General features: G+C 40.9%; 1 protein-coding gene across 1 annotated transcript in view; it reads right to left on the bottom strand.

The window, feature by feature from the left end:
- The window catches only part of ctnna1 (catenin (cadherin-associated protein), alpha 1), a 172,662-nt gene that overhangs the window by 121,007 nt on the left and 36,271 nt on the right, over positions 1–15,384 (bottom strand). The window contains exons 4-6 of the mRNA XM_078231172.1: positions 5,552–5,718; positions 3,278–3,397; positions 2,260–2,529 (exon numbers count right to left, since the gene is read on the bottom strand). Coding sequence (XP_078087298.1) covers positions 2,260–2,529; positions 3,278–3,397; positions 5,552–5,718 — 557 coding nt within the window. The remainder of the gene's footprint in view (positions 1–2,259; positions 2,530–3,277; positions 3,398–5,551; positions 5,719–15,384) is intronic.

The following is a 15,384-nucleotide window of genomic DNA, read 5'->3' as shown; positions in this document are numbered from 1 at the left end:
TGATCTCAGCCACATTTGCCAGATAACCACAGCAAATTTGCATCTTTCCCTCAGTTGTGTCAAACATTTTGGTACTGGGGACCTCATATGACTTAAACCCCATGTGCAGGCCATAACAATACGATGTCATAGTTAAAACCCACACACAAAAAGCCAGATTTCAGCACATAGACAGAAAAGCCTATATTTAAAACAAAACAGACCCAGAAAAAAATTGAAGCCTTAACAAGATAGATAAGTTGCCGGGACCGGATGGGATGTACCCCAGGGTACTGTGGGAGGCGAGGGAAGAGATTGCAGAGCCTCTGGCGATGATCTTTGCGTCGATGGAGACGGGAGAGGTGCTGGAGGATTGGAGAATTGCGGATGTGGTTCCTATATTCAAGAAAGGGAATAGGGATAGCCCAGGAAATTACCGACCGGTGAGTCTAACCTCAGTGGCTGATAAGTTGATGGAGAAGATCCTGAGGGACAGGATTTATGAACATTTAGAGAAGTTTAGTATGCTCAAAAGTAGCCAGCACGGCTTTGTCAAAAGCAAATCGTGCCTTACAAGCCTGGTGGAGTTCTTTGAAAATGTGACTAAACACATTGACGAAGGAAAAGCGGTAGATGTGGTTTACATGGACTTCAGCAAGGCGTCCGATAAGGTCCCCCATGCAAGACTTCTCGAGAAAGTGAGAGGGCATGGGATCCAAGGGGCTATTGCCTTGTGGATCCGGAACTGGCTTGCCTGCAGAAGGCAGAGTGTGGTTGTAGATGGGTCTTTTTCTGAATGGAGGTCGGTCACCAGTGGAGTGACCCAGGGATCTGTTCTGGGACCCTTGATGTTTGTCATTTTCACAAATGACCTGGATGAGGAAGTGGAGGGATGGGTTGGTAAGTTTGCCGACGACACGAAGGTTGGTGGTGTTGTGGATAGTTTGGAGGGATGTCAGAAACTACAGCGTGACATAGATAGGATGCAAGACTGGGCGGAGAAGTGGCAGATGGACTTCAACCCGGATAAATGTGTAGTGGTCCATTTTGGCAGGTCAAATGGGATGAAGGAGTACAATATCAAGGGTAAGACTCATAGCAGTGTAGAGGATCAGAAGGACCTTGGGGTCCGAGTCCATAGGACCCTTAAATCGGCCTCGCAGGTAGAGGAGGTGGTTAAGAAGGCGTATGGTGTGCTGGCATTCATCAATCGAGGGATTGAGTTTAGGAGTCGGGAGATAATGATGCAGCTTTATAAGACCCTCGTCAGACCCCACTTGGAGTACTGTGCTCAGTTCTGGTCGCCTCATTACAGGAGGGATGTGGGAATGATTGTAAGGGTGCAGAGAAGATTTACAAGGATGTTGCCTGGATTGGTTGGCATGCCTTATGAGGATAGGCTGAGGGAGCTCGGTCTTTTCTCCTTGGAGAGACGAAGGATGAGAGTTGACCTGATAGAAGTGTACAAGATCTTGATAGGTATAGATTGGGTGGATTCTCGGAGGCTTTTTCCCAGGGCTGAAATGGCTGCTACAAGAGGACACAGGTTTAAGGTACTGGGGAGTTGGTACAGAGGAGATGTCAGGGGTAAGTTTTTCACTCAGAGGGTGGTGGCTGAGTGGAATCGGCTGCCATCAGTGGTGGTGGAGGCAAACTCGGTAGGGTCTTTTAAGAGACTTCTGGATGAGTACATGGAACTTAATAGGATTGAGGGTTACAGATAAGCCTTTATATAGCCTAGGTAGGTAGGGACATGACCGGTGCAACTTGTGAGCCGAAGGGCCTGTTTGTGCTGTATTTTTTCTATGTTCTACGTTCTAACATCCTTCCCTAAACTTTGAAAATGATTCATTCAGCCTCAGCACTTGAAATTTTTCATGTCTAGATAACTGGTAAATTTTGGTCCCTGATTTATCCAAGACTACCAAGCCTGAAACTGAGTCAAAGATGAGAATCAGCCAGAGGAAACGTGAAAATAATTAGCAGGGGCTTTGCTGGTTACATGAAGGCGGCTTGCAAGATTTGGCCTGCAGTCTAAACATTGGCCAACATAGTTCTCAATCACTACACTCCACCAGTTTCTAGTTACAATATTCTCCAGCTTTGATTGGAGTTCGACTGTTTTCATTGACCAGCAACAAGAATAAAGTAACCCAGTTCATATGATCACATGTAAGTGATACGAACCTCTTACAGAACTACATATGATACTGAAATGACTTAATTAATTTTGAAGAATAGTATTTACTTCAAATGTCAAAGTTTATCGGTAATACTCACATCGAAGCGATTCAAAGCATCCGCCAGCTCACCAGCACTATTTTGCTGACTAAGGGTGATGTCCTCGGATGTAGTTGCCTGAGCTGCATTTGAAATGCCAGTAACGGCCTGCGTCAATTGCTTATAGATCAAATCCCGGTTGGCTTTGTAAGCAGCCACATCAGGGTGCTGGAGACAAGCCTGTGAAGCAGTGTAGAGCATAGGGATATTCTTCTGCAGAACCCCTCGTGCTGCAGCCATCTGATCCCTATGATGAATATCCTTCAATTCCTTCAAAAGAAATACCATACCCACATTACTGTAAACCGACACCAAGATTCTAAATTATCTGCAATCTCAATAGCGATAAATTATACTCTATTGCATTTTTATTCTAGACACCTCTTGTTAATTTTGCACAGGGGTCATTCAGATTCTTGCAATTTCCTCGAGATCAAAGTGTGGAATGGTTTGAACTGCAGGCCACCCAAAAACTAGCATCAATATTATTTCAGATGGCATATGTTTAGTTTTAACATATCCCACCCATATCCACAATATTACACCAACATTCTTCAGTTTGATGAATTAAAGTATTTTTTGCTACTTTTTTTCGTCCTATTAAATAGTTCTCATTAAACTGAGCATCTAAAGAAAAAAATTTAAAACAATCCAAGAGCCGTTTTTTAAAAATGCAGTTTGTCCAAGTGAATGAAGCATGGATGGATGATGTTATATACCCCGAAAAAGTCTTAGATGGATTACCAACAATTACATTCATACAGCATTTTGATGAAGAGTATCAAGGTGCATGCTTTTAATTGCCAAAGCAACAGATTGCTAGATACATTTTCTTAAAACACAAACATTAACTTACAGCATTAAATTAACAACCTACTACTGCCTCAGCTTATTACCAAAACACTTGGTGTATGAAATTTGGCGACGCCCACTTTTCTGGACTGCATATATGAGTATCTTTCCCATTCCATACCTGTGATTAGACAAAGTGCTTTTCTAAAAAAAACATTTTGAATACCTGCTGTCTTTTGGCTGCCATAAGGTTCAGTTTGTCCACTTCAGGTTTCAATGCCTTAAACTGTATCCCAAGTTCTTGTTCACTGTTGGCATTCCTCACTTTTATAAGGGTTTCTTCAACCTAGAAAACAGTCAAACAGTTTGTGCGTACCTTCGATAAAGATTAAATGCATCATGTAATTGAGTACAGAAATCTCTAGGTTAGCAATTTAAGCAAATGGAGTTGGTGATCATGCTCACGAGTCTATTGGAGTAGGTATGGCAGCTCACTCAAATATTTATGTTTCTGTGAATCCTTCTGTCTATTCAGGCCTCATTCAGAATAAGTTGATATCTCTAGTGTCCAGCTTCTCTCTACTTGCCCCTTACACGGCAGTGAATTGAACAATTAATATGAATTAAAACCACGGCCGCAATTCGCCCATCCCATCGCGCTAATTTATTAGCGCAGTGGGTCGGGAGATTGTCGCATCAGCTGATCTGCAGGGCTTGCGCGAGCATTCGCGCCCTGCTTGCATCTCCCATTGCCGGATTTCCGGTGGCATCTGCTCAGTGTTGGAAATCGGCAGGGAAACACAAAGAACATTTAAATGGTCATTTGAATAGGATTTCAATATTAGCAGGCCTGGGACTGAGGGCTTCAGGCCCGTTAGCATCTCCCACCCTGCCAGAGTATTTCACTCCAGCGGGAATTATAGTTCCCCACTTTCGGGGAGTAGAGGCCCAACCCCGCTGGAGCGAAGGGGGGAGCAATCGGGACCGTTCAGAGGGTTGCCCCCTCAGCATTGGCACCCTGGCAGTGCCAGCTTCTCCCCACACTGCCCAAGGGGCAAAGTGCCAATGTCCAGGATCAGACGGCCATCAGTGGGGGGCCACTACACTTTCGCCAATCTCAGCACTGACAGATCGGCGCATGCGCAGCGGCCCGCTCAGCACGCCAATTTCAGCCTCTCCAGCAGGGATAGGCCCCATCCTCTGAAATTTAATGATATTCACTGGTGGTTCTGCAGTGCACAGACTATGGGAGATTCTTCTCTAAACTCCCACTGGAAAAAACAGCGCAAATTATTCCAGTTTTCACACAAATTCGTCACTTCAATTTTTTGGGGAGAATTCCACCCCACATCTCCAGCGGAGGAGAATCATTGTCACTAAGAGGGCACCATACAAGTTGCTGTGCTTTTAGCTGGATGGTTGGATGAAGGGGGTGGTCTTGTACTAACGTACATGTGGTGTGCAAGCAATTCTAAAGGACAATGGCAGTAGCAGAAATATCACTTGACACAAGGCGTTTGCTTATTGCCATGGACATTGCAAAAATGTGTTACAATTTCCCTCCTCCAAGTGTTTTCGAAAATGTATTCTCTCCCAGGCACCATAACACCAAAACAGAAGGTCACCAGCAAGATTTACTTGCACTTTTGTTATCCTTTATTTCTCCACCCTTATCACAGGGCACTGAGAGTTCAACATGTGGCTGGGAGAGAGGCACAGGACTAAGTTTTTGCAACTAAAGCTATAATCTTTGTATCCATGTTGTAGCATCTCAGGTATTTAGTGATTGTTGGAAGTGACCCAAAACACCAGACAAATTTTACACCATGTTGCTTCCATCTCTTGTCCTCCGTTTACCTTTCTATGAAGCAATCTGTAACTCATTCAAACAGCTAAAATCCAGTTTAAAAACAATGCATTTTTAAAAAGTGGAATGTTGTTTTACTTCAAATAAGTAATTTTTCCAAAGCTAATTTCATTGCAAAAATAATCTAGAACAATACTAAAAATAGATGACTGCCTGTGAACTACAAGGTAATAAAGTCCACTGAATAGTACAGAATATCTGTTTGCTCAAACTTTGTCCTCAGAGAATATGGGGATTAAAATTACTGCCACACCCTGGACTGGATTTGAATCAAGGTCAGAGACGTAAAAGGCTTGCATCTAACCCCAGAGCACTACCAGTCCCTGAAGACTATTGGACAAAATACAAAGGTCTTCATGGACAGAGTCAGCTAGAAGGAACGCCCGTGGAAAATTTGAGACTTTTTCCAATCACATATTGAAGGCACAATTTGTAATCAAGCTTGCTATATCCCCGAAATCTCCAGCATAACATTGTCCTACCATTACCAGGTGTCACATCAGAACAATGAATATTTCCCTGCTCTATGCAAATAATTGTTATATACAATTTGTTTTTAAAGCAACAATATATTTGATCACTGATCAGAAAAGTTCTCAAATTAAATGGAAACGTGTTCAGTGTGGAACTTACTACTTTCAGCTGTACAAGTAGTTTGTAAACATCTGCCATGTCAGCCAGGATAAGAAGGCGAGTAACAGCAGACAGCAATGCTCGCGCGGCTCGAACCATATTGCCACGTTTCATAGCAGAACAAGGATCCTCTGCAAACTCTGATGAAGCGCTTCTCATCATTTCACCTACATTAAAAAGGAGAATATTGCAAGTTTACAAAGTGGAACACTTTTAGTTCATAGGTTAAAATCTACATTTTTCAAATAAAAAACAAATAACAAGAATAAATTGAAATAGAGCCAAAAGCTGGAATCGACCAGTTCCATCAAAACAATTATCTGCTCATTCATTTGTTGTTTGCTGGACCTGCTGTATGCACATTAGCTGCTGCGCATACAAACATTAACCATGCTTAATGTGGTTAATTCGTCCACATTCGTTGAAAAACATTTCAGGACGTTCTCAGAACATGATAAACTGCTATGTAAATGCAAATTCTTATGTGACTTGGCATATTACACCATGCATTTTAATACAATAAATTTGTTTTATTTACATGAGAGTTTTGAGATGCAAGATTTGCAAGCTATAAGAAGAATGAGCGAATTCATGTATCAGAGCTCTGAAGGAGGGCGTCCTTCAGTGCAAACTGCAGATGTAATGCACTCTGCTTTTGATCTGCAACAGACAATCCAAATCCAATTAACACCCTAACCTTATAGAAAAGGCATCAGTTACTTGCTGAATGCAGGCCCTCATTGCCCCTTGGCAAAGTCTCTCATGGATCCTGGGAAAGATCCAGACCCAAATCCAGGGACATGGTCACCTTTATTTCTATAGTTAAAACTCTGATGCATGTGTACCAGGGATTTAAATTGCCCAGGAACAAGTTGGAGAATCTCATTTGAAGTTCAACAGTGGCAGCATCATTGTAGAATGATACAGTCGGGAAAAAAAGGCTGTCAGAATTTTAAAGAGCTTGCATCAAGAGGGCAGCCATTATCAGTTCAAGTAAATCAATGGACCCAACATTCCAACACCTCAACACCAGCTGAGGGTTGCAGACACAAATCAGCCTCCTGCCGAGCCATCACATACTACCCTATCAATTCATAGGCTCAGGCTGTTACTCAAGTGTCTAATCTCTGCACAACATGAAAGGCGTCCAGCATCACCAGGATGCAAAACTAAAACATAAGACCTCCAAGTGTAATTTGTTCAGCAGGTTGGTGCAAATCAAGGATTTTCTCTTTGCAAAATAGAATTTCTATCCCACCACTATACGATCCATAACATGCATGCAACAAACTATACTAACTTGAAATACCAGCACATTTTCCAGATGTAGATATTGCTGAGTAATCATTAAAAACTCTATTAAAGGAGCAATTACAGGGATAAATTAAATCGAATTCCATAGTCTGGAGCACAGATCTTATTGTTAATACTCCACACAAGGTTCCAAATCTCAACTAGCCCCAATTTTCCCTCATTTGCTAACCTAGTTTAGCCTTAATTGCATCAATGCTGTTCACCTCAGTTACTCAAGTCAAGCCAGCAGTGCTAGAAAGATAGAAATTGTCAACTATTTGCAGAAGCTATTTGTCCGATTTATAGAGTCATGGAGTTTTATAGCACAGGAGGCCCTTTGATCCATCATGCCTGCGCTGGCCATCAAGCACCTATCTATTCTAAACCCATTTTCCAGCACTTGGTCCATAGCCTTGTATGCAATGGTGCTTCAAGTGCTCATCTAAATAATTCTCAAATGTTCTGAGGGTTCCCACCTGGGTTTCAGACAGTGAGTTTCAGCTTCCCACCACACTTGTTCAAATTGCCTCTAAATCTCCTGTCCATGACCTTAAATCTAAGTCCCTGGTTATTGGCTCCCCTCTACGACAGGGAAAAATTACTTCCTATTTACCCTATGTATTTCATAATTTTATTCGGCTCAATCAGGCTCCCCCCTCTCAGCTCTAAGGGGATCAACCTCAGTCTAACTAGCTTATCTTCATAGCTGAAACGCTCTAGCCCTGGTAACATCCTGGTGAATCTTCTCTGTCCCCTCTCCAGTGCTTCCTATAATATGGTAACCAGAACAGCACACCGCACTCTGTGGTCTAACAAGCATTTTATACAGCTGCATCATAACCTTCCCACTCTTGTATTCTATGTCTCGGCTAATATCCCATTAAGCCTTCTTAACCATCTTATTTATCCAACCTACTGCTTTCAGGGATATTTGGACATGCACCCCAAGGTCGCTCTGGTCCTTTGTACTTCCTAGCATCCTACCATTCATTGTAAATTCCCATGCCTTATTAGTCCTCTCAAAATGCATCATGCTACACTTCCATTTGCTCATCTATATTGCCCTGTAATCTAAGGCTACCTTCCTCACTATTTACCACATCAACAATTTTTGTCGTCATCTACGAAATTACTGATCATACTTTCCACATTCCCATCTAGATCATTAACGCACACGACAAAGGGACCCAGCACTGAACCCTGCGGTACACCACTAGACACAGGCTTCCAGTCACAAAAACAACCTTCAACCATCACCCTCAGCCTCCTGCCACTAAGCCAATTTAATTTTGGATTTTGTGCTAAAAATTTATTCGATCCTTCTTTCCCTCTCCCTCTTGCCTGCCTTGGAAAAAGTAGGAGGATGTCTTTCTCTCCAAAGTGTTCAAAATCATGACAGAGCAGTTTACAAATGACTTTGAAAGCAATATGTTTCTAGGCTTTGTCTTCATATACATGTAGATTATACAAACAAATGGATTAAACCATTGCCTCAGTTATCAATTAACCAAATTTCACAGGAACAATATAGGGATGCACAATTTTTAATGTCCTGATACACAAAGTAAGTAAGAAGTTTAACAACACCAGGTTAAAGTCCAACAGGTCAACAGCTCCAAGTGGAGAGGATCTCCAAGAAGATCGTGCATATCGACACAGATAAACCTGTTGGACTTTAACCTGATGTTGTTAAACTTCTTACTGTGTTTACCCCAGTCCAACGCTGGCATCTCCACAACACAAAGGAAGCCCAGTTATGTGCACAAATACTCAAAAGCACTTGTTATGGGGTGAAGGTTAAAAATAACCAAGAACATGTTTGAATTGAAAAACTAAAAGTAAACTAAAAGCATGACAATTAACTAGAATGCTAGTTTCAGAATTCAAATTTCATGACCACTTGCCAACCCAAAATTCAGCTGCATTTTGAAGATTATTTCCTATTTATTTTTTGCTCTCTATTTTGTTTTCTGTGAAAGTGCAAACCGGTAACCTTAATTATACAATAAACTACCATAATAATCATTTAGACCTTTACACATTGCATTGAGGGCACACGTTTGAAATGTAATGTTTCCTTGGCAAAGTTGATTATTCAGGCGAAGCAGATGCAAGAACCCAGAGCCGCAACACAAGTAAAAAATGTCTCGTTGTGGTGTCAAAATATTTTCTTTAGCTGGAATTTAAAAGCCAAACAAAAAGGCGAGCCAAAGGCAACTTCGTCAATGGAATGCTGAAGGAAGGAAATGACTCAGCTGCAAATTCCACAAAGTTTTATCTTGCTTTTTATGGAAAACAAGATATGTCCTCAGTCCTTCCCACTATAGTACCAGTTAACAATTGCACTCACTGCAACATAATCTACAATATGACTCATTCGACATTACATAGTTCTGATGAAAGGTCAGCATACAAGTTTGCTTGCGTGGTCTGATGAGTGCTGCCAGAATTGTGTTTTTATTTCACATTTCCCGCATCCGCAGAGTTTTGTTTTTGAATTAAGACAGTCATTATTTTGGGGCAACTGCATAGTAAAGGATTGCTGCATTACGAGAACTGCCTTCTTTCTGGATAAGACATTCAATCTAAGCCACATTTAATCAGTTAACAGCATTCATGACGATTAGTATTGGGAAACTTCTTTACCCAGAGCAGTGAGAATGTGTTAACTTGCTACCACCAGGAGTGGCTGAAGCAAACATCGTTGATACATTTAAGGGGAGGCTGTGAAGAAGAAACTAAAGGGCTATATTGATAGATTTAGATTAAGGCAAGCTATGCAATCCTATTAACTAGTGCTGAGTAAGTAAATTAGACCTAGATTCTCTCCCAACCTCACAGCATACAACCCCTACACAAACTCATCAGACCACATGTACACTTTTTCCTCTCCACCAAAAAGAATTCTTTAGCACATTCTGCAGAGAAGAAAATTCTTTGTATAGCCAATTAGAACTTCTCCCTTAATTAGCACTATTAAAATCCAGCTGCCTGGGAGGTTCTGTGCAGTCATCCATGAAATGTGGCAAAGATTCAGTCAAAGTTACTTAAAAGGCTTCAAGTTTTTATTTTTACACTGCAGCAATTTATGTCTCACACAAATTAAGTACTAAATCAACAGTTTCTTCTGTGTTTCTGCTAATGGGAAGATCATTCGTGTAAATAAATCTGTTTTGGTCTGAATACAGTGTAATGTGTTTGCTTTTTTAAAGTGTTGGACAGGAAAACAGGATGGATATGGGCAGTGATCTCCAGCGAGGCGCACAGGCAGGGAGCAGTGAAAGGGCAAAATCATGTGGGTGGAAGTGTACACACAGGGTATAATGGGGAGGGGAAGTGGAACACAGGACAAAAATTGATCTCGCTCATGGAATAGTGTTCCCAGAGTAGTACCTGATGTACACTGGAGTAAATAAACTTCATGTTCAGTCCTCAGTCTTACACGTGCCACGATAAGCAGTATTAAATTGAAACCATGGCATCATTTAGAACTGTTTCTATTTTGCCCAATGAGCGTGCAGGTTTTCACCTGCATTCCCTGGCATAATTAATGTAAAGCAGATAGTGTAAGACTGTGATGGGCAACCTAGGTTGGTGAGTGGGCCTCATGAGTGGCCCTCCTTCATTTCACTGGGCCACAAGATTGAAATTGGACATGTTCATTAAGTATGATCCTTGAATAAGATTGAGTACATTGAATACAAATATTTCATAAGTTACAGAAAATACTTAATCATTCATGAAGTTGATAGTTCTATCAATACAAGTGGTATAAACAAATAAATATTTATGCTTAATTGGACGCAGAGAGTGTGCATGGTTCTCTCAGCCAATGTTATGTACAATCAGCACACACCTTACTTCATGTGCCCTGCTTTTAGTGCACATCACTGGTAGGAAAAAAAAACTGTGGATGCAAATCAGTAGAATGCGGTAACTTTGCCTGTGGGCAATGGTTTTGAGTCGCACTCAAACCCCAATGGGCCCCATGTGGCCCCTGGACCGCAGGTTACCCACATTGGTGTAAGACCATGTAAAATTTGATTTTGGTCGCCACAGAAAAAAAAATGAAGGAGCTGCAATGTATTTTTTTTAAATAAAGAAAAAGAGTCAGTGAGCTAGTTTAAAATAGAAAATGCAGCTACCACAGAACAGGTTTTGGGCATCATACAACACCTGGTAACCTCCAAATGGGTTTAGTAATAAGATGTATAACACAAGGAACTCATTACACCATTCTTAGCAGTTGTTCTTTAGCTAAAGATACCCCACGTAATAAAACGAATCTTGATCAACATCAAATATGTAAATGAAGCCTAGATTTGATTCTTTAGGGCTGCATTACAAATTGATCCACACAAAATCAGAACATCTCATTTATCGAAAAGTAGAACCTTTGTTCCTACTTTAAGATGAGAAAACTCATCTTCCAAATCTCAGCTACAGGCAGCTGAAGACTAAAAGTAAAAGTAAAAGTAAACTAAAAGCATGACAATTAACTAGAATGCTAGTTTCAGAATTCAAATTTCATGACCACTTGCCAACCCAAAATTCAGCTGCATTTTGAAGATTATTTCCTATTTATTTTTTGCTCTCTATTTTGTTTTCTGTGAAAGTGCAAACCGGTAACCTTAATTATACAATAAACTACCATAATAATCATTTAGACCTTTACACATTGCATTGAGGGCACACGTTTGAAATGTAATGTTTCCTTGGCAAAGTTGATTATTCAGGCGAAGCAGATGCAAGAACCCAGAGCCGCAACACAAGTAAAAAATGTCTCGTTGTGGTGTCAAAATATTTTCTTTAGCTGGAATTTAAAAGCCAAACAAAAAGGCGAGCCAAAGGCAACTTCGTCAATGGAATGCTGAAGGAAGGAAATGACTCAGCTGCAAATTCCACAAAGTTTTATCTTGCTTTTTATGGAAAACAAGATATGTCCTCAGTCCTTCCCACTATAGTACCAGTTAACAATTGCACTCACTGCAACATAATCTACAATATGACTCATTCGACATTACATAGTTCTGATGAAAGGTCAGCATACAAGTTTGCTTGCGTGGTCTGATGAGTGCTGCCAGAATTGTGTTTTTATTTCACATTTCCCGCATCCGCAGAGTTTTGTTTTTGAATTAAGACAGTCATTATTTTGGGGCAACTGCATAGTAAAGGATTGCTGCATTACGAGAACTGCCTTCTTTCTGGATAAGACATTCAATCTAAGCCACATTTAATCAGTTAACAGCATTCATGACGATTAGTATTGGGAAACTTCTTTACCCAGAGCAGTGAGAATGTGTTAACTTGCTACCACCAGGAGTGGCTGAAGCAAACATCGTTGATACATTTAAGGGGAGGCTGTGAAGAAGAAACTAAAGGGCTATATTGATAGATTTAGATTAAGGCAAGCTATGCAATCCTATTAACTAGTGCTGAGTAAGTAAATTAGACCTAGATTCTCTCCCAACCTCACAGCATACAACCCCTACACAAACTCATCAGACCACATGTACACTTTTTCCTCTCCACCAAAAAGAATTCTTTAGCACATTCTGCAGAGAAGAAAATTCTTTGTATAGCCAATTAGAACTTCTCCCTTAATTAGCACTATTAAAATCCAGCTGCCTGGGAGGTTCTGTGCAGTCATCCATGAAATGTGGCAAAGATTCAGTCAAAGTTACTTAAAAGGCTTCAAGTTTTTATTTTTACACTGCAGCAATTTATGTCTCACACAAATTAAGTACTAAATCAACAGTTTCTTCTGTGTTTCTGCTAATGGGAAGATCATTCGTGTAAATAAATCTGTTTTGGTCTGAATACAGTGTAATGTGTTTGCTTTTTTAAAGTGTTGGACAGGAAAACAGGATGGATATGGGCAGTGATCTCCAGCGAGGCGCACAGGCAGGGAGCAGTGAAAGGGCAAAATCATGTGGGTGGAAGTGTACACACAGGGTATAATGGGGAGGGGAAGTGGAACACAGGACAAAAATTGATCTCGCTCATGGAATAGTGTTCCCAGAGTAGTACCTGATGTACACTGGAGTAAATAAACTTCATGTTCAGTCCTCAGTCTTACACGTGCCACGATAAGCAGTATTAAATTGAAACCATGGCATCATTTAGAACTGTTTCTATTTTGCCCAATGAGCGTGCAGGTTTTCACCTGCATTCCCTGGCATAATTAATGTAAAGCAGATAGTGTAAGACTGTGATGGGCAACCTAGGTTGGTGAGTGGGCCTCATGAGTGGCCCTCCTTCATTTCACTGGGCCACAAGATTGAAATTGGACATGTTCATTAAGTATGATCCTTGAATAAGATTGAGTACATTGAATACAAATATTTCATAAGTTACAGAAAATACTTAATCATTCATGAAGTTGATAGTTCTATCAATACAAGTGGTATAAACAAATAAATATTTATGCTTAATTGGACGCAGAGAGTGTGCATGGTTCTCTCAGCCAATGTTATGTACAATCAGCACACACCTTACTTCATGTGCCCTGCTTTTAGTGCACATCACTGGTAGGAAAAAAAAACTGTGGATGCAAATCAGTAGAATGCGGTAACTTTGCCTGTGGGCAATGGTTTTGAGTCGCACTCAAACCCCAATGGGCCCCATGTGGCCCCTGGACCGCAGGTTACCCACATTGGTGTAAGACCATGTAAAATTTGATTTTGGTCGCCACAGAAAAAAAAATGAAGGAGCTGCAATGTATTTTTTTTAAATAAAGAAAAAGAGTCAGTGAGCTAGTTTAAAATAGAAAATGCAGCTACCACAGAACAGGTTTTGGGCATCATACAACACCTGGTAACCTCCAAATGGGTTTAGTAATAAGATGTATAACACAAGGAACTCATTACACCATTCTTAGCAGTTGTTCTTTAGCTAAAGATACCCCACGTAATAAAACGAATCTTGATCAACATCAAATATGTAAATGAAGCCTAGATTTGATTCTTTAGGGCTGCATTACAAATTGATCCACACAAAATCAGAACATCTCATTTATCGAAAAGTAGAACCTTTGTTCCTACTTTAAGATGAGAAAACTCATCTTCCAAATCTCAGCTACAGGCAGCTGAAGACTTGGTGGATGGTGAATGGTGGAGTGAAGGAAGTGGGGGATGGGTCATATTTAAAGGAAGGCAAAGTACAGAAGTTTGTAGAAAGTTAAATATAAGGAGCAATGCAATCAGATGAGAATTTTCCAAATTGAAGCACTGGGGGGTTACGTGGATGTGAGCGTGGGAACGCCTTGGTTTCTGTCAGCTTTGGCGTTGCTCATCTTTTAGTGCTTTCACATATCCTGATGCACAGCCCATTAGTGCCTAATCTTGGGACTGAAAACGCCATACTATGCCCCTGGAAGTTTTGGGACAAAATAAATCCTCGAGTGTGAGAAGCAGTCGAAGGCAGCCGGGGTGGAACAGAGCCCTCAATATGGCAATTTGGTCAGTGAGTGGGCTCTCGATGCGGTGACATCGAAAGCAGTGTAAGGTGATGACTGCCAATATAATTAATGTTATGGACGACAGACTCAGCTTTTTGGAACAGAATTCCAGTGCTCATATTGCTGAACTGCAGAATACAGATAAGCAGCTTGCTGAAATAGAAGAAAGAGTCCCGATTGTCAGAATTGCAGGTTCCTCAGTTGAGGTCTACTCTCAATCCTTGAAGGGGCACGTTGTATCTTGTTTGAGCCTGAGCCTAGCTGGCAATCACGTGTTTTCATACCTTTGGTCACAAATGTTTTGATGAAGCTGGAAAGCATCTGAAAGCTATCAGAATGCAGTTTGTCCTGCTTTATATTGTTAAAGGGTAGCTTCTGACACAAGTGTAGTATTAATTTGCAGATGTGTACTTTTAGGCTGTCTTGATATTGAGCCTGCAGTGTAAAAGGATTTGGTGAGTGGACGCCAAGAGTTTAGTGCCAGAGTCCGGAGTGTTTATAATTTACATTAATAAAATGACTTCAGCAGTCACAGATTCTCAAATACGAAGTTGTTAAATTTGAAGCAGCAGACCAGGAATTACACAAGAGAACAAAAGATTGAAGTGGGTGGGCAATTAAAGATTAAATTTAGTATCAACAGATGATAAATATTACACATGCGAAAAGGCTTCCAGTGGAAGTCCTCCACAAATGGAGCTGAGATAATTAGGGGTGAAACTGGGAGATTAGGGTTATTATTAGATTCAGCTCTCACCATATCCAATCACTGCACTGCAACAATCCAAGCCAGTAAAATACTGAACTGTGCAGCATCAAGCACTATGTGCAATTCACATGGTGACCTGCGGAGAAGGCTACCCTTGAATCATTAATTGAATGTTATGGTAACGTGGGAATTGACAGGAAGTAAATTCAATGGTGCAATTCCACCATGGAAATGGGATTATTGCCAGGAGTGGGGGGGGGGAAACCTTGCAAAGGAGGGGTTGGGACCATTTATCTTGGAAAAGAGGGGGTCAAAAGGAGATTTGATGGAGGTATTCAAATTCATGAGGGGATTAACTGAAAAGAACGAACG

This window comes from Mustelus asterias, chromosome 16 (assembly GCF_964213995.1).
Source record: "Mustelus asterias chromosome 16, sMusAst1.hap1.1, whole genome shotgun sequence".
NCBI classification, from domain to species: Eukaryota; Metazoa; Chordata; class Chondrichthyes; order Carcharhiniformes; family Triakidae; genus Mustelus; species Mustelus asterias.
This window is presented reverse-complemented; position numbering and strand designations above follow the sequence as displayed.